The sequence below is a fragment of the Salmo salar genome, chromosome ssa18 (genome assembly GCF_905237065.1).
Source record: "Salmo salar chromosome ssa18, Ssal_v3.1, whole genome shotgun sequence".
In the NCBI taxonomy this organism is placed as follows: domain Eukaryota; kingdom Metazoa; phylum Chordata; class Actinopteri; order Salmoniformes; family Salmonidae; genus Salmo; species Salmo salar.
The window spans coordinates 1919336-1944076 of NC_059459.1; the positions used below are offsets into that span (position 1 = coordinate 1919336).

Below are 24741 nucleotides of genomic sequence, written 5' to 3' on the forward strand. Positions count from 1 at the left end.
ACCGAAAAGCTATTTTAAAATCGGACACCTCGATTGCACAAAGGAGTTCTGTATCTATAATTCTTAAAATAATTGTTATGTTTTTTGTGAACGTTTATCGTGAGTAATTTAGTAATTTGTTAGTAAATTCCCCAGAAGTTTGCGGGGGGCTATGCTAGTTCTGAACGTCACATGCTAATGTAAAAAGCTGGTTTTTGATATAAATATGAACTTGATTGAACAAAACATGCATGTATTGTATAACATAATGTCCTAGGTGTGTCATCTGATGAAGATCATCAAAGGTTAGTGCTGCATTTAGCTGTCTTCTGGGTTTTTGTGACATTATATGCTAGCTTGAAAAATGGGTGTCTGATTATTTCTGGCTGGGTACTCTGCTGACATAATCTAATGTTTTGCTTTCGTTGTAAAGCCTTTTTGAAATTGGACAGTGTGGTTAGATTAACAAGAGTCTTCTCTTTAAAATGCTGTAAAATAGTCATATGTTTAAGAAATTGAAGTAATAGCATTTCTAAGGTTTTTGAAAATTGCGCCACGGGATTCAACTGGCTGTTGCGTAGGTGGGACGAATCCGTCACGCCTAGCCCAGAGAGGTTAAAAACAAAGGTGTCCATGTATGCCGATGACTCAAGGTTTATATTAAGTCCGCAAGCTAGATCCCTGCAATGTCTCATTGAAGATAACTTTTATGGACTGTTTTTTTCAAAATGGCCTTTTTGCCTTTGTGCAGATTGCCATGTCTCATTTTCAATTAATTTCTAAGTATCTCTCTTTTTCAAACAAGCATTGCAGAGCTGGCGGCAATTTAAATTTCATCCCCCTGAAAAGATAAAACAAATATTATGGCTGAATTAAATTGTGTTGGTTGATAAAATACCTGTATTTATGGAAAAGATGTTTGAAAATGATATTTTGTTTTTAAATGATATTGTAAATTGGAATGGTAGAGTTATGTCTTTTATGGAGTTATCAGAATTGTATGGGAAGGTCTGCTCAATCCAAGATTACAACCAATTGATTACAGCATTACCCCAAAAATGGAGGAAGCATGTGGCAGCGGGAGGAGGTAGGGAACTGGTCCGTCTGCCCAATATAAAGGATCAAAACTGGTGGAGGAATAAAAATAGAATAAATAGGAAAGTATACCAGTTTAATTTGAGGACCAGGATGTTGACAGCTGTGCCATACAGATTGCAAAATAGTTGGGAAGAGATTTTTGATGTACTGATTCCATGGTATGAGTTGATATATAAAATTATGCAAGATTCAAGATTTCGTGCATTTCAGCAAAAATGATCATACAGAACTCTTGCAACCAACTAAATGTATTTGGGGCATACAATCATAGCAGCTCTGCAGATTTTGTTGTGAGGATACAGAATCAATAGACCATTTATTTTGGTATTGCCCTCAGGTAGCCTGTTTCTGGTCTCAGGTTCAGGAATGGCTGAAAATGCATAACATTGATCTAAAATGGACCCTAGAAATAGTATTGTTGGGAGATCTGGAGAGACCGGGTCAGTCAATTACTAATATACTAATACTCTTAGTAAAAATATTTATCTTCAACTCGCATTCTGTAGATTTGATGGATTCAAACTGTATGTTAAACATCACAGCATGGTTGAAAGATACATGGGGTGTAGAAATCCGAAGAGGGTGGCCAGCAGAGATAGGTGGGATGGGCTGAAGGAAGCTGAGGGTTGGGATGTGGAATTGGAGACAAGTGGGAGTGGAGATGCTGGGCGGGGGATAGAATGACGGTCAAAGATGAAAGTAAAAAAATTAAGTAAAAATAAAAAGTATGTTTGAATGACACCGTGGGGAAGTGTTGTAACAGCTAATGCCTGTATGCCTGAGGATGATACCGCGCAGGTGTTTGTACACATGCATATACACACACTCTCATTCAAGTGAGAGTCTTGGGGGTGGGGTCTCGGATAGTTGAGGGGAAGCTCTTGGGAAACTGTGTGGGGGATCTTAGAGGGCTGGTGGCCTGGCGGTTGGGAGCTTGGGCCGGTGGCTGATGGGTCGCTGGTTCGGGTCCCCGTTTTTCACCTTGTGGGAGATCTGTCGACATGCCCTTGAGCAGGGCGTTGACCCTGGTTGCTTCTGCAGATCGCTCTGGATGGGAGTCTGTTAGATGACTGAATGTGATGTAGATGGTGAGCGGCTTCACTGCAAGTAGATTGTATGTTTTATAGACGCATTGTATGATACACTGAGAGCAAATGGCAGCCAAAGAGCTGAGCCACAGATCTCGGAGATATAGTGCAGCAGGTAACTTCGATTGTAAACTACATCAAACCACATCCACTGTGCACACACCTGTTCGCAAAGTTATCTGGAGATGTGGAATCAGAGCATGACAATGTTCTATTTCACATGAGGCTTGGTGGTTATCGCGGGTGAGTGTTGGAAAGATTTTTCGCATTGAGAGAGGAACTGTTGTCGTTCACAATGAATGTAAAAAAAAAGAATAGCATCAAACCCACCCATCTCATTAGTGGTGGTGAGATAAGATACATTATGCCAGACTAATTTTCAATTGACTGTCATAGCCCCACATTAAAAGTATGTGTAATACTGTTAGAATGTTTTTCAGTTGACTACCATAGCCCAAAATAAAAATGTTAACATTGGCTGTTAATTACATAATTGTTTTCACATGGTTGGGTATCACGAGACCAAAAAAGTTTGGGAAGCATTGCTTTCAACCTATTTTGATTGTATTGTAGTGATTGTGGTTTGTGTGTATGCTTGTTTTTAGCATGAGGTGCACTAAGTCATTTCCTATAAACTTCTGTTGGTTTAACAAAGTGCTGAATCTTGAGGGACAAAAATAACAAACAAAAGTAGGGTGATTTTAGATGAAGCCTCACCATTAGGTACGCTGACTGACATGTCGATGACATCACTGGCGTTGTCATGCACCGACACAAGGATCTCAAATGTGGCCACCAGCTCTCTGTTGAGTGGGTTATGCACAAACACAGCACCTGTGGGAACACACACACACACATACAGGTAACATATACACACAATTAACACACACAAATAGGCTCACACACATGCACATGTACATACACACGCACAGGCAGACACACACAGACGCACGCCCACATGCACGCACATACACACACTTACTTATACTGCATACACATGTTTACACAACATCCACAGAATCTGACAGGCAACTAAGTAAAGATACAATACTAAACATTATTGGGGCGGGAGCATAGCTTAGTGGTTAGAGTGTTGGACTAGTAACCGTAAGTTTGCAAGTTCGAATCCCTGAGCTGACAAGGTACAAATCTGTCATTCTGCCCCTGAACAAGGCAGTTAACCCACTGTTCCTAGGCTGTCATTGAAAATAAGAATTTGTTCTTATTAACTGACTTGCCTAGTTAAATAAAGGTAAAAATAAATAAAAATGATCTACTGTGTTTGTTGACTACTAACCTGTGTGGAAATCGATGCCAAATGACTCTTGCAGCCCATCTACAGGGTTATTCCCATCATCTTTGGCCTCCACAGAGATTATGTAATATTCCAGCCGGGGTCGTAGGTCATGATCCTCCGCGATGAGCGTTGCCACCACCACACCTGGTGGCGTAGACTCGTTTACGTTGATAGTCATCACGGGTTCAATGAAACGTGGTCGCGAGTCGTTGACATCATCCAGGATGACTGACAGGGTGGCAGTGCCCGACAATGAGGGCGTGCCGCGGTCTGTAGCCAAGATGACCAGGCGGTAGGAGCCGCGCTCCTCACGGTCGAGGATGGCGTTGCCCACCAGAACGGCGCCGGACAGGGAGTCGACTATGAAGCGGTCCTGGGCGCCACTTTCCAGCCGGTAGAGCAGCCAGGCGTTAGAGCCAGAATCAGCGTCACTGGCAGACAGTTGGGTCACCACCACACCTAAAACAGAGAGAGAGGAAAGAGGACACAGGGGTAAGGATAGAACACAAGGGGCAGGTTTCCCCGACATAGATTAAGCCTAGTCCTGGACAAAAAAATAATGTTTAATGGAGAAACTCCATTGAAAATGATTTTTGTCCAGGACTAGGCTTAAAGGGGCAATTTGCCATTCAAACAATAAAAAAAGCTGTCACTCCGCCACTGTTTTGGTACACAGCTGAGGGATTGGACTGGAGAAATGGAACCATTCTTAAATTCATAGACAGAGCTATGGATGCAAAGACTGACCATCCGTGATTTAAAATTATAGAATTATAATAATATAATAAAATTATACAGGGTTTGTTCACAATTCCATTGTTTCCAAACAATCAAGTAAAACAAGCTTAGATTTGGGGTTCTTACGGGGTACGACAGTTGAACTAAGACTGATTCATTTATAAGTTATATTCTTCAAGAATCAATGGGTATATATCATGAATTAAAAAAATTGATCTAGCAATGGATGTATTTGTGCATGTATTTGTGGCTTGGGATGATGTACACATAAGCATGCATACACGTACATACAGTTGAAGTTGGAAGTTTACATACACCTTAGCCAAATACATTTAAACTCAGTTTTTCACAATTCCTGACATTTAATCCTGGTACAAATTCCCTGTCTTAGGTCAGTTAGGATCACCACTTTATTTTAAGAATGTGAAATGTCAGAATAATAGCAGAGAGATTGTTATGGCCACTCCAATACCTTGACTTTGATGTCCTTAAGCCATTTTTCCACAACTTTAGAAGTATGCTTGGGGTCATTGTCCATTTGGAAGACCCACTTGTGGCCAAGCTTTACCTTCTTGACTGATGTCTGGAGATGTTGCTTCAATATATCTACATAATTTTCCTGCCTCATGATGCCATCTACTTTGTGAAGTGCTCCAGTCCCTCCTGCAGCAAAGCACCGCCGCAACATGATGCTGCCACCCCCGTGCTTCACGGTTGGGATGGTGTTCTTTGACTTGCAAGCCTCCCCCTTTTTCTTCCAAACATAACAATGGTCATTATGGCCAATCTGTTTTGTTTCATCAGACCAGAGGACCTTTCTCCAAAAAGTACAATCTTTGTCCCCATATGCAGTTGCAAACCGTAGTCTGTCTTTTTTATGGCAGTTTTGGAGCAGTGGCTTCTTCCTTGCTGAGCGGCCTTTCAGGTTATGTCGATATAGGACTCGTTTTACTGTGGATATAGATACTTTTGTACCTGTTTCCTCCAGCATCTTCACACGGTCCTTTGCTGTTGTTTTGGGATTGATTTGCACTTTTCGCACCAACGTATGTTCATCTCTAGAAGACAGAACGCGTCTTCTTCCTGAGCTGTATGACGGCTGCATGGTGTTTATACTTGTGTACTATTGTTTGTACAGATGAACGTGGTACCATCAGGTGTTTGGAAATTGCTCCCAAGGAGTTCTTTTCCTGGGGTCTTGGCTGATTTCTTTTGATTTTCCCATGATGTCAAGCAAAGAGGCACTGAGTTTGAAGGTAGACCTTGAAATACATCTACAGGTACACCTCCAATTGACTCAAATGATGTCAATTAGCCTATCAGAAGCTTCAAAAGCCATAACATCATTTTCTGGAATTTTCAAAGCTATTTAAAGGCACAGTCAACTTAGTGTATGTAAACTTCTGACCCACTGGAATTGTGATACAGTGAATTATAAATGAAATAATCTGTCTGTAAACAATTGTTGGAAAAATGACTTGTGTCATGCACAAAGTAGATGTCCTAACCGACTTGCCAAAACTATAGTTTGTTAACAATACATTTGTTGAGTGGTTGAAAAACAAGTTTTAATGACTCCAACCTAAGTGTATGTAATCTTCCGACTTCAACTGTATACACGCATGAATGCATGACACAGACACACCCATCCACACCAACACACACTCACCAGTGGGGCTGTTCTCAGGAAGGTGCACAGTTAGGCTGGGGGGGTTGAAGACAGGAGGGTTGTCATTCTGGTCCAGGATTGTCACAGTGAGGGGTACACTGCTGTTGAGCCCCCACACATCCTCCCCCACCAGGAACAGCTCCACTCGAGGCTCCACAAACATCTCCCGGTCCAACAGCGTTGCCTGTCGCACACGCACCACACCTGCAAGGGGGAACAAGGGAGAGGTACAGGCAGTGGCTTCATTGGTGATGACTTCAAAGGTGTTCTAATTAATTGCATGTGTGTATTGTTGTGAGTGAGAGTGTTTGTGTATGTGTTTGAGTGTGCATCTATTAGAGGTGTGTGATTGAGTGATCAATATGTGTGTGTATGTGTGTCTGTGTGTGTGTGTGTGTGTGACCTGTATCAGAGTCCACAGTGAAGAGATCCTGTCTTGTTCCCAGCAGATGGTACCTGACCACAGCGTTGGGCCCAATGTCTTTGTCCTCAGCCAACACTGGTCCGTTCAACACTGACACAGCACTGCCTAAGAGAGGGAGAGATGGAGAAAGGAAGATGTGCGTGATGGCAGAAGGGGAGAGGACAGTTAAATACAAGAGTTGAAGAGGGAAAAGCAAGAAAGATTGATGAAAGAGGGAAAGATTGAGATTGGGAAGAGAGAGAAAAATGAGTGATGGAAACAGAGGAAAGCAGAGATAGGTAGTGGGTGCCAAGGTAGGGACAGAGGTAGCAGAGGAATTATACATTATCAATTGAAACAAACAGATACACAGACAGACATAAAAACACACCAGTGAGGCTGTTACCTGTGGGGGAGTTCTCAGTGATCTCAGCCCGGTAGCTGGCCTGTGTGAATATGGGCCTGTTGTCATTCTCATCCAAAACTGTGATCACCAGCAGTTCTGAGTCCTGGAGAGAAGAATGGATGGAGGGAGAGTGTGACAGATTGGGGAGGGAGGGATGGGTGGATGTGGGGAAGGAAGGAGGGAGGGGCAAAGAAGAAGGTGAGAAATGTTCTCAATAAAAAAGCAAATAGCTGTAATTTCCTACAATATTTGAAGGTTGAGTGTCATTGAATAATGCCGTCTATGTAGAGCTGGGCAATATGGAAAAAATCCGTACTTGAAAATACAGAGGATCAACAACATTGCATTCACTCCACATTGCTTGCAACAACAATGTTTAGTAATACTGCTGGACAACACAGCAAAGAAATTCACTTATTGGCCTAATCTGAAAACTACAGGTTTGGGTCAAATCCAATACAACACAACACAGAGTGAAACCCGCTGTATTTTCAAGTATTGTCAAATCCAATCAAATCAAATTGTATTTGTCACATACACATGGTTAGTAGATGTTAAAAGAGAATGCAATCGTCCGCCTTGAATATTATTCATGTTCTGGTTAAAAAAGGCACTAATGATTTATGCTATACAACGTTTGACATGTTTGAACGAACGTAAATATTTTTTTCCCCCTCGTTCATGACGAGAAGTCCGGCTGGCATAGATCATGTGCTAACAACACAGAGCTTTTTGGACATAAATTATGAGCTTTTTCGAACAAAACTACATTTGTTATGGACCTGGGATTCCTGGAAGTGACATCTGATGAAGAGAATCAAAGGTAATGGATTATTTACATAGTATTTTCGATTTTAGATCTCTGCAACATGGCGGTTAGTCTGTATAGCAAAGCGTATTTTTCTGGGCGCAGTGCTCAGATTATTGCAAAGTGTGATTTTCCAGTAAGGTTATTTTTAAATCTGGCAATCCGGTTCCGTTCAAGAGATGTAAATCTATAATTCTTTGAATGACAATATAATATTTTACCAATGTTTTCGAATAGTAATTATTTAATTTGTTGTGCTGCTTGACTGGCGGTTATTGGAGGGAAACGATTTCCTCAACATCAACGCCATAGTAAAACGCTGTTTTTGGATATAAATATGAACTTGATAGAACAAAAAATGCATGCATTGTCTAACATAATGTCCTAGGAGTGTCATCTGATGGAGATTGTCAAAGGTTAGTGCATCATTTTAGCTGGTTTTCTGCTTTTGGTGACGCCTGTCTTTGAATTGACAAAACATTACACACAGCTATTGTCAATGTACTCTCCTAACATAATCTAACTTTATGCTTTTGCCGTAAAGCCTTTTTGAAATCGGACAATGTGGTTAGATTAAGGAGATGTTTATCTTTCAAAGGGTGTAAGATAGTTGTATGTTTGAGAAATTTGAATTATGACATTTAATTGTTTTCAAATTTGGCGCTCTTGATATTTCACCTGTTGTTGATAGGGTGTACCAGGGGTGGGACGCTTGCGTCCCACATAGCCCATAGAGGTTAATCTGGTTACTACTCCTGCCCAGTAACTAGAATATGCATATAATTATTGGCTTTGGATAGAAAACACTCCAAAGTTTCTAAAACTGTTTGAATGGTGTCTGTGAGTATAACAGAACTCAAATGGCAGGTCAAAACCTGAGAAGATTCTGTACAGGAAGTACCCTGTCTGACCATTTCTTGGCCTTCTTTGCCATCTCTATCCATTACAAAGGATCTCTGCTGTTACGTGACACTTCCTACGGCTCCAATGGGCTCTCAGAAGGCGGCAAAAAGCTGAATCGTGGCTTTGCAGGCTCTGGCTGAAAAAAAGTAGCGCGTTTGGGTAGTGGCTGCTTACAGTACTGTGAGACTCAGGCGCGTGCTCGCGTCGACCGAATGCTTTGTTTTCTTTCCTCTGTTTACCTAAACGGAGATTCCCGGTCGGAATATTATCGCTTTTTTACGAGAAAAATGGCATAAAAATGGATTTTAAACAGCGGTTGACATGCTTCGAAGTACGAAAATGGAATATTTAGAATTTTTTTGTCACGAATTGCGCCATGCTCGTGACCCTGATTTACCATTTCGGATAGTGTCTGGAACGCACGAACAAAACGCCGCTATTTGGATATAACGATGGATTATTTTGGACCAAACCAACATTTGTTATTGAAGTAGCAGTCCTGGGAGTGCATTCTGACGAAGACAACAAAGGTAATCAAACTTTTGTAATAATAAATCTGACTTTGGTCAGGGCTAAACTTGGTGGGTGTCTAAATGGCTAGCCGTGATGGCTGGGCTATCTACTGAGAATATTGCAAAATGTGCTTTCACCGAAAAGCTATTTTAAAATCGGACACCAAGGAGTTCTGTATCTATAATTCTTAAAATAATTGTTATGTTTTTTGTGAATGTTTATCGTGAGTAATTTAGTAAATTGTTAGTAAATTCCCCAGAAGTTTGCGGGGGGTATGTTAGTTCTGAACGTCACATGCTAATGTAAAAAGCTGGTTTTTGATATAAATATGAACTTGATTGAACAAAACATGCATGTATTGTATAACATAATGTCGTAGGTGTGTCATCTGATGAAGATCATCAAAGGTTAGTGCTGCATTTAGCTGTCTTCTGGGTTTTTGTGACATTATATGCTAGCTTGAAAAATGGGTGTCTGATTATTTCTGGCTGGGTACTCTGCTGACATAATCTAATGTTTTGCTTTCGTTGTAAAGCCTTTTTGAAATCGGACAGTGTGGTTAGATTAACAAGAGTCTTGTCTTTAAAATGCTGTAAAATAGTCATATGTTTGAGAAATTGAAGTAATAGCATTTCTAAGGTATCTGAAAATCGCGCCAATGGATTCAACTGGCTGTTGCGTAGGTGGGACGAATTCGTCCCGCCTAGCCCAGAGAGGTTAAAGTGGCTAGTGATAGATTTATTACATACATTTTTCCATTATTAAAGTGGCTAGAGTTGAGTCAGTATGTTGGCAGCAGCCACTCAATGTTAGTGATGACTGTTTAACAGTCTGATGGCCTTGAGATAGAAGCTGTTTTTCAGTCTCTCGGTCCCCACTTTGATGGACCTGTACTGACCTCGCCTTCTGGATGATAGCGGGGTGAATAGGCAGTGGCTTGGGTGGTTGTTGTCCTTGATGATCTTTTTGGCCTTCCTGTGCCATCGGGTGGTGTAGGTGTCCTGGAGGGCAGGTAGTTTGCCCCCCGGTGATGCGTTGTGCAGACCTCAATACCCTCTGGAGAGCCTTACAGTTGTGGGCAGAGCAGTTGCCGTACCAGGCAGTGATAGGATGCTCTCGATTGTGCATCTGTAAAAGTTTGAGTGTTTTTGATGACCAGCCGAATTTCTTCAGCCTCCTGAGGTTGAAGAGGCGCTACTGTGCCCTCTTCACTACCCTGTCTGTGTGGGTGGACCATTTCAGTTTGTCCGTGATGTGTACGCAGAGGAACTTACAACTTTCCACCCTCTCCACTACTGTCCCGTCGATGTGGATTGGGGGCTGCTCCCTCTCCTGTTTCCTGAGGTCCACGATCATCTCCTTTGTTTTGTTGACATTGAGTGTGAGGTTATTTTCCTGACACCACACTCTGAAGGCCCTCACCTCCTCCCTGTATGCCGTCTCGTTGTTGTTGGTAATCAAGTCTACCACTGTAGTGTCGTCTGCAAACTTGATGATTGAGTTGGAGGCGTGCATGGCCACGCAGTCATGGTTGAACAGGGAGTACAGGAGAGGGCTGAGAACGCACTGTTGTGGGGCCCCAGTGTTGAGTATCAGCGGGGTGGAGATGTTGTTACCTACCCTCACCACCTGGGTCGGCCCGTCAGGAAGTCCAGGGCTCATTTGCATAGGGAGGGGTCGAGACCCAGGGTCTTGAGCTTTGTGACGAGTTTGGAGGGTACTATGGTGTTAAATGCTGAGCTGTAGTCGATGAACAGCATTCTTACATTGGTATTCCTCTTGTCCAGATGGGTTAGGGCAGTGTGCAGTGTGATTGCGATTGCGTCATTTGTGGACCTATTGGGGCGGTAAGCAAATTGGAGTGAGTCTAGGGTGTCAGGTCGGGTGGAGGGGATATGGTCCTTGACTAGTCTCTCAAAGCACTTCATGATGACGGAATTGAGTGCAAAGGTAGTCATTTAGCTCAGTTACATTAGCTTTCTTGTGAACAGGAACAATGATGGCCCTCTTGAAGCATGTGGGAACAGCAGACTGGGATAAGCATTGATTGAATATGTCCGTAAACACACCAGCCAGCTGGTCTGCACATGCTCTGAGGACGCGGCTGGGGATGCCATCTGGGCCTGCAGCCTTGCGAGGGTTAACTCGTTTAAATGTTTTACTCACGTTGGCTGCAGTGAAGGAGAGCCTTCAGGTTTTGGTAGCGGGCGGTGTCAGTGGCACTGTATTGTCCTCAAAGCGAGCAAAGAAGTTGTTTATTTTGTTTGGGAGCAAGACATCGTGGTCCGTGACGGGGCTGGTTTTTCTTTTGTAGTCCTTGATTGACTGTAGACCCTGCCACATACCACTCGTGTCTGAGCCGTTGACTTACGACTCTACTTTGTCTCTATAGTGAGGGAAAAAGTATTTGATCCCCTGCTGATTTTGTACGTTTTCCCACTGACAAAGAAATTATCAGTCTATAATTTTAATGGTAGGTTTATTTGAACGGTGAGAGACAGAATAACTACAAAAAAATCCAGAAAAACGCATGTCAAAAATGTTATAAATTGATTTGCATTTTAATGAGGGAAATAAGTATTTGACCCCGTCTCAATCAGAAAGAGTTCTGGCTCCCAGGTGTCTTTTATACAGGTAACGAGCTGAAATTAGGAGCACACTCTTAACTTCTCTAGGGTAGGGGGCAGTATTTTGACGTCCGGATGAAGAAGGTGCCCAGAGTAAACTGCCTGCTACTCAGTCCCAGAAGCTAAGATATGCATATTATTAGTAGATTCGGATAGAAAACACTGACGTTTCTAAAACTGTTTGAATGATGTCTGTGAGTATAACAGAACTCATATGGCAGGCAAAAACCTGAGAAATAAATACAACCAGGAAGTGTGGAAATCTGAGGATGTAGTTTTTCAAGTGATTCCCTATCCAGTATACAGTGTCAATGGGGTCATTTTGCACTTCCTAAGGCTTCCACTAGATGTCAACAGTCTTTAGAACATTGTTTCATGCTTCTACTGTGAATGGGGAGAGAATAAGAGCATATGGAGTCAGATGACTGAGGAAATGACATGAGCTCAATCGCGTGCGCTCACATGAGAGTTAGCTGTGTTCCTTTTCTTTTTTGAAGACAAAACTAATCGTCCGGTTGGAATATTATGGAAGATTTATGATGAAAACATCCTAAAGATTGATTCTATACATCGTTTGACATGTTTCTACAAACTGTAGTTTAACTTTTTTGACTTTTCGTCTGGACTTAGTAAGCGCATGCCTTGCATTTGGAATAGTGAACCTAACGTGCGAACAAAATGGAGGTATTTGGACATAAAGATTAAGTTTATCGAACAAAACAAACATTTATTCTGGAACTGGGCTTCCTGGGAGTGCATTCCGATGAAGATCATCAAAGGTAAGTGAATATTTATAATGTAATTTTTGTCATTTCTGTTGACTCCAAAATGGCAGGTATCTGTATGGCTTGTTTTGATATCTGAGCGCTGTACTCAGATTATTGCAAAGTTTCCTTTCGCCGTAAAGCTTTTTTGAAATCTAACACAGCAGTTGCATTAAGGAGAAGTGTATCTATAATTCTTTGAAAAACAGTTGAATATTTTATCAACTTTATGATGAGTATTTATGTAAATTGATGTGCTCATTCACCGCAGGTTTTGGGAGCAAAACATTTCTGAACATTACACGCCAATGTAAAATGGGGTTTTTGGATATAAATATGAACTTTATCGAGCAAAGCATATTTTGTGTAACATGAAGTCCTATGAGTGCCATCTGATGAAGATCATCAAAGGTTAGTAAGTAATTTTAGCTGTATTTCTAGTTTTTGTGATGCCTCTCCTTGCTTGGAAAATGGCTGTGTGGTTTTTCTTGTCTCGGCGCTGTCCTAACATAATCTAATGTTATGCTTTCGCCGTAAAGCCTTTTTAAAATCAGACAATGTGGTTGGAATAACGAGAAGTGTATCTTTAAAATGGGATATAATAGTTGTATGTTTGAGAAATTTGAATTATGAGATTTTTGTTGTTTTGAATTTTCCGCCCTGCTATTTCACTGGCTGTTGAATAGTGTGTCTGTTGAACGCTCACTGGCTGTTGAACGCTAGCGTCCCACATACCCTAGAGAGGTTAAAGGGAGTGCTCCTAATCTCAGCTTGTTACCTATATAAAAGACACCTGTCCACAGAAGCAATCAATCAATCAGATTCCAGACTCTCCACCATGGCCAAGAACAAAGAGCTCTCCAAGGATGTCAGGGACAAGATTGTAGACCTACACAAGGCTGGAATGGGCTACAAGACCATCGCCAAGCAACTTGGTGAGAAGGTGACAACAGTTGGTGCGATTATTCGCAAATGGAAGAAACACAAAATAACTGTCAATCTCCCTCGGCCTGGAGCTCCATGCAAGATCTCACCTCATGGAGTTGCAATGATCATGAGAACGGTGAGGAATCAGCCCAGAACTACATGGGAGGATCTTGTCAATGATCTCAAGGCAGCTGGGACCATAGTCACCAAGAAAACAATTGGTAACACATTACGCTGTGAAGGACTGAAATCCTGCAGTGCCCGCAAGGTCCCCCTGCTCAAGAAAGCACATATACATGCCCGTCTGAAGTTTGCCAATGAACATCTGAATAATTCAGAGGACAACTGGGTGAAGGTGTTGTGGTCAGATGAGTCCAAAATGGAGCTCTTTGGCATCAACTCAACTCGCCGTGTTTGGAGGAGGAGGAATGCTGCCTATGACCCCAAGAACACCATCCCCACCGTCAAACATGGAGGTGGAAACATTATGCTTTGGGGCTGTTTTTCTGCTATAGACTGATCATTTCTTTGTCAGTGGGCAAACATACAAAATCAGCAGGGGATCAAATACTTTTTCCCTCACTGCATACTGACGCTTAGCTTGTTTGATTGCCTTGTGGAGGGAATAGCTACACTGTTTTGTATTCGGTCATGTTTCCGGTCACCTTGTCATGATTAAAAGCAGTGGTTCGCGCTTTCAGTTTTGCACGAATGCTGCCATCAATCCACGGTTTCTGGTTGGTCCACGTGATCGAAGCGTTCTTGAAGCGTGGAATCCAATTGGTCGGACCAGCGTTGAACAGACCTGAGCGCGGGTGCTTCCTGTTTTAGTTTTTGTCTATAGGCTGGGAGCAACAAAATGGAGTCGTGGTCAGCTTTTCTGAAAGGAGGGCGGGGGAGGGCCTTATATGCGTCACGTAAGTTAGAATAACAATGATCCAGGGTTTTGCCAGCCCGGGTCGTGCAATCGATATGCTGATAACATTTTGGGAGCCTTGTTTTCAGATTAGCCTCGTTAAAATCCCCACCTACAATAAATGCAGCCTCAGGATATGTGGTTTCCAGTTTACATAGAGTCAAATGAAGTTCTTTCAAGGCCGTTGATGTGTCTGCTTGGGGGGGAATATACACGACTGTGATTATGATCGAAGAGAATTCTCTTGGTAGATAATGCTGTCGGCATTTGATTGTGAGGAATTCTAAGTCAGGTGAACAAAAGGACTTGAGTTCCTGTATGTTGTTATGATCACACCACGTCTCGTTAATCATAAGGCATACACCCCCGCCCTTCTTCTTACCAGAGAGGTGCTTGTTTCTGTCGGCGCGATGCGTGAAGAAACCAGCTGGCTGTACCGACTCCGATAGCGTGTCTCGAATGAGCCATGTTTCCGCGAAACAAAGAACGTTACAGTCTCTGATGTCTCTCTGGAAGACAACCCTTGCTCGGATTTCGTCTACCTTGTTGTCAAGAGACTGGACATTGGCGAGTGGTATGCTCGGGAGCGGTGCGCGATGTGCCCGTCTACGGAGCCTGACCAGAAGACCGCTCCATCTGCCCCTTCTGCAGCGCCGTTGTTTTAGGTTGCCGGCTGGGATCCGATCCATTGTCCTGGCTGGTGGGCCAAACAGAGGATCCGCTTCGGGAAAGTCGTATTCCTGGTTGTAATGTTGGTGAGTTGACGTTGCTCTTATATCCAATAGTTCCTCCCAACTGTATGTAATAAAACCTAAGATTTCCTGGGGTAACAATGCAAGAAATAACATAAAAAACAAAATACTACTTAGTTTCCTAGGAACGCGAAGCGAGGCGGCCATCTCTGTCGGCGCCGGAAGACACCAGGTGGCAGCATCATGTTATGGGTATGCTTATCAACAACTTGGACTGGGGAGTTTGTTAGGTTCAAATTAAATATGAAAGGACCAAAGCAGAGGTAAATAATTATAGGAAAACCCTGGGGTGGAGATTTATTTTTCAGCAGGACATTTACAAAAATGTCAATGCCAAAGACACACCAAAATGGCTTTTCAATATGTATTGAGTGGTTCCTGAGTGGTCCAGTCTCAGTCCTGACTTACAGTGCATTCGGGAAGTATTCAGACCCCTTCACTTTTTCCAAAATGTTTTACGTTACAGCCTTATTCTGAAATTGATGAGGGAATAAAAAAACATAAATCTACACACAATACCCAATAATGACAAAGCAAAAACAGTTTTTTAGACATTTTTACAAATGTATACAAATAAAAAAAATCTACATAAGTATTAAAACCATTCACTCAGTACTTTGTTGAAGCACCTTTGGCATGATTACAGCCTCGAGTCTTCTTAGGTATGACACTACAAGCTTGGCACACCTGTATTTGGGGAGTTTAGGGTCGTTGTCCTGTTGGAAGGTGAGTCTTTTCCCCAGAGGTCCTGAGTGCTCTGGAGCAGGTTTTCATCAAGGATCTCTCTGTAATTTGCTCTGTTCATCTTTCCCTCAATCCTGATTAGTCTCCCAGTCCCTGAAAATCATCCCCACAGCATGATGCTTGCACCACCATGCTTCACCATAGGGATGGTATTGGCCAGGTGATGAGCGGTGCCAGGCCAAAGAGTTCAATCTTGGTTTCATCAGACCAGAGGATCTTGTTTCTTATGGTCTGAGAGTCCTTTAGGTGCTTTTTGGCAAACTGGCTGACATGTGACTTTTACTGGGGAGTGCCTTCCGTCTAGCCACTCTACCATAACGCCTGATTGGTGGAGTGCTGCAGAGATGGTTGTCCTCCTGGAAGGTTCTCCCATCTCCACAGAGGAACTATGGAGCTCTGTCAGAGTGACCATCAGGTTCTTGGTCACCTTCCTGACACAGGCCCTTCTCTCCCAATTGCTCAGTTTGGCTGGGCGGCCAGCTCTAGGAAGAGTCTTGGTGGTTCCAAACTTCTTCCATTTAAGAATGATGGAGGCCACTGTGTTCTTGGGGACCTTCAATGCTGCAGTTTTTTGGTACCCTTCCCCAGATCTGTGCCTCGACACAATCCTGTCTCGGAGCTCTACGGACAATTCCTTTGACCTCATGGCTTCTTTTTTGCTCTGACATGCACTGTCAGGTGTGGGACTTTATATAGACAGGTGTGTGCCTTTCCAAATCATGTCCAATCAATTGAATTTACCACAGGTGTAGAAACAAGTTGTAGGAACATCTCAAGGATGGTCAATGGAAGCAGGATGCACCTGATTTTTTATTTATTTTAATACATTTGCAAAAAAGGAAAAAAACTGTTTTTGCTTTGTCATTATGAGGTATTGTGTGTAGATTGATGAGGGGAGAAAATAATTTAATTCCTTTTAGCATAAGGCTGGAACGTAACAAAAAGTGGATAAAGTGAAGGGGTCTGAATACTTTCCAAATGCACTGTATATTTTGCTTGAAAATCTGAGACAGGGTTTGAATATAGCTGTCCATCAATGACTCCCAACCAAATTTTGTGAACTTGAACACTTTTTACAAAAACAATGAATATATGTATGTTGCCATAAGAGTTGCAATTTGATAGAATCTTATTCAAAATGATTCACAGCTGTAATGGCTGCCAAAGGTGCTTCCACCAAGTATTAACTCTGGGGTTAAAGACATGCGCAATCAAGACATTTTACATTTTCACTTTGAAAATGTAGAATAGGTTATGTAGATCTGTAAAAAAAAATCTGATTGAATCTGTTTTTATATTCAATAATAAAGACTGTGCAAGAGGTGTGTAGACTTTCACTAGGCATTGTAGATACTCAATGATAAGATTAGTGTACGATTTTGCAGAATTTTGGTAGCTTGCAGCTGAGGAAGCAGTGGCTTGACTTTGCCAGTAAATAGCGTATGGGCTGAGAGGTGTGTGTGTGTGTGTGTGTGTGTGTGTGTGTGTGTGTGTGTGTGTGTGTGTGTGTGTGTGTGTGTGTGTGTGTGTGTGTGTGTGTGTGTGTGTGTGTGTGTGTGTGTGTGTGTGTGTGTGTGTGTGTGTGTGTGTGTGGCAGTACCCGGCGAGCGATGCGGGGGTTCTCAGGGTTGTCTTTGACTGTAATGGCCAGTCTGTACTCTGCCACTCTCTCTCTGTCCAGAGGCCTGTTTACCTGCACCACCCCTGTCTGAGAGAGAGAGAGAGAGAGAGAGAGAGAGGAGAGAGAGAGAGAGAGAGATGATAGAAATGAGTATACCCTTCCCTTTTCAATGCCTTTCTATGACTTTCTATCTATTTCTCTGTCTAGATTTTTCTACCTCTCCTCTATCTGTTCTACCCCTTTACTCCCTCTCCGTAACCCTTCTTCCTTTATCCACATTTTTCCTTTTTCCCCTCTATCCCTTTCCCAACCTTATCACCCTCTCTCTCCTTTTCCTCCCTCACACCATCTGTCCCTATCCCCTCCTTCCCTCCCCCTCCATCCCCTGCTTTCCCTCCCTCTCACAGTGTCGTTGATGTAGAAGGCGCCGTCGCGGTTTCCAGCAGTGATGTTGTAGGTGAGTAGGGCGTTGCGTCCACTGTCTACATCCTGCGCTCTGACCCTGGCCACCGAGGTGTAGACGGACGCGCCCTCGCTCACACTGGTGTTGTGGGGCAGGTTGAGCAGTACGGGGTCGTTGTCATTGATGTCCAGAACATGGACACCCACCACCACCTGGGAGATGGAGGAGACACAAGACAGGGTGGCACTTAGTCTTTGTGTGTGTGTGTGTGTGTGTGTGTGTGTGTGTGTGTGTGTGTGTGTGTGTGTGTGTGTGTGTGTGTGTGCGTGCGTGCGTGCGCATGGGCACATGTGTTGTGTTCATTGAAGTGTCTGAGCATGTTAGAAGGAAGCACCACAAGATCAGTGCATGTCTGTGCGAACACACCATGCTGCTGCGTGGTGGTTTGCCCAGGTCTTTGGCCATGACAGTGATGTTGTAGAAGGGTGTGGTCTCTCTGTCTAGCTCCACATCTCTCCTCACACGCAGCTCCCCCTCCACTGGAGATATCACAAACTCATCTGAGAGAGTAAGAGAGAGTGAGAAAGAGAAAGAGAGAGAGAAGGAGGGCATGATTAGTTGGTTACTAGCCGTATATACTGCGCACACATACACACACACACGGACGGAAGCTCACCAGCATGCATGCACACACACACACAATAACCCATCCCCTCCTCCACAAAGATACACACACATACACCCACCGCAACTATGGCTGTGTCGGTCATTACATTTTCTCAACCGGTAACTGTCATGCAAATAAATAACCCAGTCAGTAATACCAGCAACCATCCAGGGCCTCGTTTCCCAGAGCCTTCATAGGGTTAAGATTGTCATTAGAACCATTTTACAATGTATCTTTAGTAACTAAGCTGTTTCCCAGAACCTTCGTTAGTAATGTGACTCTTTGAAACCTTTGCACATTTAAAGCAGCCAAAGTGCATCGTTAGATGTTTTGCATTTTATTCTCAGTAGATATCAGCTAAACATAGAATCAAGATGTTTAGCCTAGGTATCTGTCTGACTGTGACCGCTGATAACTTTAGAGCGAAGTTGACTACAAATTCAAAGTTGCCAATGTATTTGCAATTGTTACAAACAATTGAAAGATAAAACGATGCTTCAAATGAAAACTGAGATGACTGCATTAAAAGATAAATAGGCTACATTCTTCAATCATATTGAAATCATATTGAGTTCTATTTTGCTACTAGTCTACCGTCAAATCTTTGGCTCAATATGTTTCATGACGTCCTAGCCGTGTCTGAATCCTGGCTTAGGGAGGTCACCAAAAATCCTGAAATTTCCATCCCTAACTATAACATTTTCAGACACGATAGAACTGCCAAAGGGGGGGAAGTTGCAATCTACTGCAGAGATAGCCTGCAGAGTTCTGTTATACTATCCAGGTCTCTGCCCAAACAATGAGCTCCTACTTTTAAAAATCCACCTTTCCAGAAACAAGTTTCTCACCGTTGCTGTTTGTTATAGACCACCTTCTGCCCTCAGCTATGCCCTGGACACCATATGTGAATTGATTGCCCCCCATCTATCTTCAGAGCTCGTATTGTTAGGTGACCTAAACTGGGACATGCTTAACACCCCGGCCGTCCTACAATCTAAGCTAGATGCCCTCAATCTCACACAAATGATCAATGAATCTACCAGGTACAACCCCAAATCCGTAAACAAGGGCACCCTCATAGATATCATCCTGACCAACAAACTCCAAAAAGTTCTGGGACACTGTAAAGTCCATGGAGAATAAGAGCACCTCCTCCCAGCTGCCCACTGCACTGAGGCTAGGAAACACTGTCACCATCGATAAATCCATGATAATTGACAATTTCAAAAAACATTATTTTTACGGCTGGCCATGCTTTCCACCTTGCTACCCTTACCCTGGTCAACAGCCCTGCACCCCCCACAGCAGCCCAAGCCTCCCCATTTCTCCTTCACCCAAATCCAGATAGCTGATGTTCTGAAAGAGTTGCAAAATCTGGACCCGTACAAATCAGCTGGGCTAGACAATCTGGACCCTCTCTTTCTAAAATTTTCCGCTGCAATTGTTGCAACCCCTATTACTAGCCTGTTCAACCTCTCTTTTGTATCGTCTGAGATCCCCAAAGATTGGAAAGCTGCCGCGGTCATCCCCCTCTTCAAAGGGGGAGACACTCTAGACCTAAACCGTTACAGACCTATATCTATCCTACACTGCCTTTCTAAGGTCTTCGAAAGCCATGTTAACAAACAGATCACCGACCATTTCGAATTCCACAATACATTCTCCGCTATGCAACCTGGTTTCCGAACAATATCATAACCGCCATCGATAAAAAAAACTCAACAGCCTTGGTTTCTCAAATGACTGCATCGCCTGGATCACCAACTACTTCTCAGACAGAGTTCAGTGTGTCAAATCGGAGGGCCTGTTGACTGGACCTCTGGCAGTGTCTATGGGGGTGCCACATGGTTCAATTCTCAGGGTGACTCTTTTCTCTCTATATATCAATGATGTCACTCTTGCTGCTGGTGATTGTCTGATCCACCTCTACGCAGACGACACCATTCTGTATACTTCTGGCCCTTCTTTGGACACTGTGTTAACTAACCTCCAGACAAGCTTCAATGCCATACACCTCTCCTTCCGTGGCCTCCAACTGCTCTTAAATGCAAGTAAAACTAAATGCATGCTCTTCAACCGATTGCTGCCCACACCTGCCCGCCCGTCCAGCATCACTACTCTGGAAGGTTCTGACTTAGAATATGTGGACAACTACAAATACCTAGGTGTCTGGTTAGACTGTAAACTCTCCTTCCAGACTCACATTAAGCATCTCCAATCCAAAATTAAAGCTAGAATCGGCTTCCTATTTCGCAACAAAGCATCCTTCACTCATGCTGCCAAACATAGCCTCGTAAAACTGACTATCCTACCGATCCTTGACTTCGACGATGTCATTTACAAAATAGCCTCCAACACTCTACTCAGCAAATTGGATGCAGTCTATCACAGTGCTATCTGTTTTGTCACCAAAGCCCCATATACTACCCACCATTGCGACCTGTATGTTCTCGTTGTCTGGCCCTCGCATCATATTCGTCGCCGAACACACTGGCTCCAGGTCATCTATAAGTATTTTCTTGGTAAAGCCAGCCTTATCTCAGCTCACTGGTCACCATAGCAGCACCCACCCGTAGCACGCGCTCCAGCAGGTATATTTCACTGGTCACCCCCAAAGCCAATTCCTCCATTGGCCGCCTTTACTTCCAGTCCTCTGCTGCCAATGACTGGAACGAATTGCAAAAATCACTGAAGCTGGAGACTCAAATCTCCATCACTAACTTTAAGCATCAGCTATCAGAGCAGCTCACAGAACATTGCACCTGTACATAGCCCATCTGTAAATAGCCCATCCAACTACATCATCCCCATACTGTTATTTATTTTTTGCTCCTTTGCACACCAGTATCTCTACTTGCACATCTATCACTCCAGTGTTTAAATGCTAAATTGTAATTACTTTGCCACTACGGCCTATTTATTGCCTTACCTCCCTAATCTTACCTCATTTGCACACACTGTATATAGTTTTTTTCTATTGTGTTATTGACTGTACATTTGTTTTTTCCATGTGTAACTCTGTTGTTGTTTGTGTCGCACAACTTTGCTTTATCTTGGCCAGGTCGCAGTTGTAAATTATAACTTGTTCTCAACTGGACTACCTGGTTAAATAAAGGTGAAATATTTTTTCTAAATGTGTGGCAAGATATGCACAATGATGTGCACAATCTATGATTTAGCGCATTATTATTGGGTAAACATAATAAGCCACCTCAATTTTTGCAGTCATATGTGGTAACATCTCTCTAGGAGCTGATCAATCGTCAGTATTGTGGAATAATTATAATGTTAAGTTAAGTTTTGATCCAATAGCAGCACTGCTTTTCATTCGATCCTATCAGTATCGACACATGGTCTGACAATGCACATAGCCAACGTTCTCTCTACGTGCTTGTTTTGGAAACACTCTTAGTTAGGTCATAAAAACCGATGCATCTGGTTGCCTACAATCATGGCAATGCTTAAAGGGCAATTCCTCCACTTTCACTCTCATTTTGATCATCTCCCTCACCAAATCAGTGTCAACATACACTATATAAACAAAAGTATGTGGACACCCCTTCAAATGAGTGGATTCGGCTATTTCAGCCACACCCATTGCTGACAGGTATATAAAATCCAGCACACAGCCGTGCAATATCCAAAGACAAACATTGGCAGTAGAATGGCCTTACTAAGGAGCTCAGTTACTTTCAAACTGGAACAGTCATAGGCTGCGACCTTTCCAACAAGTCAATTCGTCAAATTTCTGCCCTGCTTGAGCTGCCTCCGGTCAACTGTAAGTGCTGTTGTGAAGTGGAAACCTCTAGGAGCAACACAAAGTGGTAGGCCACACAAGCCCACAGAACGGGACCGGCGAGTGCTGAAGCGTGTAGCCCATAAAAATCATCTGTCCTCGGTTGAAACACTACTAAGTTCCAAACTGCATCCGGAAGCAACGTCAGCACAATAGCTGTTCGTGAGGAGCTTCATGAAATGGGCTTCCATGGTCGAGCAGCCACACACACGCCTAAGATCACCATGTGCAATGCCAAGCGTCAGCTGGAGTTGTATAAAGCTCACCGCCATTGGACTCTGGAGCAGTGGAAATGCGTTCTCTGAAGTGATAAATAACGCTTCACTATCTGGCAGCGCGACAACAAATCTGTGTTTGGGAAATGCCTGGAGAACGCTACCTGCCCGAATGCATAGTGCCAACTATAAAGTTTGGTGGAGGAGGAATAATGGTCTGGGGTTGTTTTTCATGGTTCGGTGAAGGGAAATCTTAATGCTACAGCACACAATGACATTCTAGACGATTCTGTGCTTCCAAATTTGTGGCAATTAAAAACAAAATGCTTCTCTCTGACATCAATGATTTTCCAAACCTGTAACGAGTTTCTAGCCCAAGGAAGGGTATTTGCTTTCTCTATACATCACTGCGAATCTCACAGTGTTCGAAAATCACTGTTTTCAAAATGTTTTAACTTTTGAAGATGTCATACAGATGTCAACTTTTTACTTTACTTTAACTTCTCTTCAAACATGTGCCGTTTTCACATATGTAGACACTGGTATCGTGCTGGAGATAATGAAAAGGAGATTGAAAAGTGGTGGAGTTGACCTAGCAGATATTTCTACTATAAAATAACTTAATACTGTAATGAAAACAGGACATTTGTTTTGAAGATTACATATTACTGATGTTTAATGTGGTTATGAATGTTATGATGAATGATACTGGAACATTCATGAAAGGGTTATGAATGATTTCATAAAGGTGTTGTCAATGCATATGCATGTATATCCACTTTGGTACACCCCCCAAAACACATACCCACAAATACACACAAATACAGACTCAAACTGTATTACAAACACCAGCATGCACACACACTCACCGGAACACATGGGCACGTGACAAAATAACACTCACACACACACACATAATCAGGCAATAATTTATTTCAAAATAAAAGTATATTGAATAATGGAAACATGTGTTTTTGTTGTTACCGTACCCAACCCTACGACACAGAAACACAGAACAGGCTTGGAGCAAAACAGGGTCAGCCTTGAACATGTAGCAGTTAAGGGATAGCATCTGAAAAGTGATGTAGGTGTAATTTTGTCACACCCTGATCTGTTTCACCTGTCTTTGTGATTGTCTCCACCCCTCTCCAGGTGTCGCCCATCTTCCCCATTATCCGCTTTGTATTTATTCCTGTGTTCTCTGTTAGTCTGTTGTCAGTTGGTCTTGTTTGTCAAGTCAACCAACGTTTTTGTCTCAGCTCCTGCTTTTCCCAGTCTTTTTTTCTTGCCCCCCTGGTTTTGACCCTTGCCTGTCCTGACTCTGAGCCAGCCTGCCTGACCACTCTGCCTGACCCTGAGCCTGCCTGCCGACCTTTGCCCCACCTCTGGTTTATTGACCTCTGCCTACCCTGAGCCTGCTTGCCATCCAGTACCTTTGCCCCACCTCTAGTTTACTAACCCTTGCCTGCCTTGACCTGTCTATTGCCTGCCCCTGTTGGAATACTAAACCATTGTTAATTCGATGTTGCCTGCATTTCTGTAGCCTATGTGGCTGATGCAGGCACACATAAAAGCCATGACTAGCGGTATCATTCATCTCACCATTTTGATTTCACCATCGCTGTTTTTGTAACGAGAAAGCAACCAAAAACCAGAATTTTTGTAATGGAAGGATTTGCATGGAAAGCCAAGTTGAAGCCAGCATTAGATGCTGTCGTCCTCATAATAACCGCACCTGGTTTTAACGCAACAGAGTAGCGCAACACCGTTCAATTGAAGCGGCGGGAAACAAACGAAAGTCACCACATCTCTTACAAAAATGAAATCACAGATAATTATATGGGAGCAGGAGAACTTATACATTTGCTATAATTACAAGGACGTCCTACTTGAATTTCTGAGCTCCAAATTCAAGTAGGCTACTTCAAGCCCCTTGTATATTTTTACATTTTTCTTTTGTCATTTTAGCAGACACTCTTATCCAGAGCGACTTACAGTAGTGAATGCATACATTTCATACATTTTTTCCCCCCGTACTAGTCCCCCGTGGGAATCGAACCCACAACCCTGGCGTTGCAAACACCATGCTCTACCAACTGAGCCACACGGGACCAATTGCAGGTGTAACATGGAAACCAAGACGTATGTGTCATGTTATTTCATACCAGATCATATTGTGAAGAAGCCCACTAGGCTATGTAATTTGTCATTATATCCAGAATAATTAATAAGAATAGAGTTGGGTGTTGGGCAATAGTCTATCCTACACAATTGCGTACAGTAGACTTGTTGTCCAATCTGAGGCACAAAAAAAACATGAAAACATGAACTCATTACCTTGATGCGTTCTCTGTTAAATCTAACGAGACCCTGCTGTAAATCAAGCAGACAACAACAGATGATCAAC

The 24741-nt window shown here is 42.9% G+C and overlaps 1 protein-coding gene across 1 annotated transcript in view; it reads right to left on the reverse strand.

Annotated features, from left to right (window-relative positions):
- The window catches only part of cdh23 (cadherin-related 23), an 834383-nt gene that overhangs the window by 64755 nt on the left and 744887 nt on the right, over positions 1-24741 (reverse strand). The window contains exons 40-47 of the mRNA XM_045700638.1: positions 18083-18216; positions 17659-17868; positions 17233-17340; positions 6679-6781; positions 6273-6398; positions 5870-6073; positions 3463-3921; positions 2883-2999 (exon numbers count right to left, since the gene is read on the reverse strand). Coding sequence (XP_045556594.1) covers positions 2883-2999; positions 3463-3921; positions 5870-6073; positions 6273-6398; positions 6679-6781; positions 17233-17340; positions 17659-17868; positions 18083-18216 — 1461 coding nt within the window. The remainder of the gene's footprint in view (positions 1-2882; positions 3000-3462; positions 3922-5869; positions 6074-6272; positions 6399-6678; positions 6782-17232; positions 17341-17658; positions 17869-18082; positions 18217-24741) is intronic.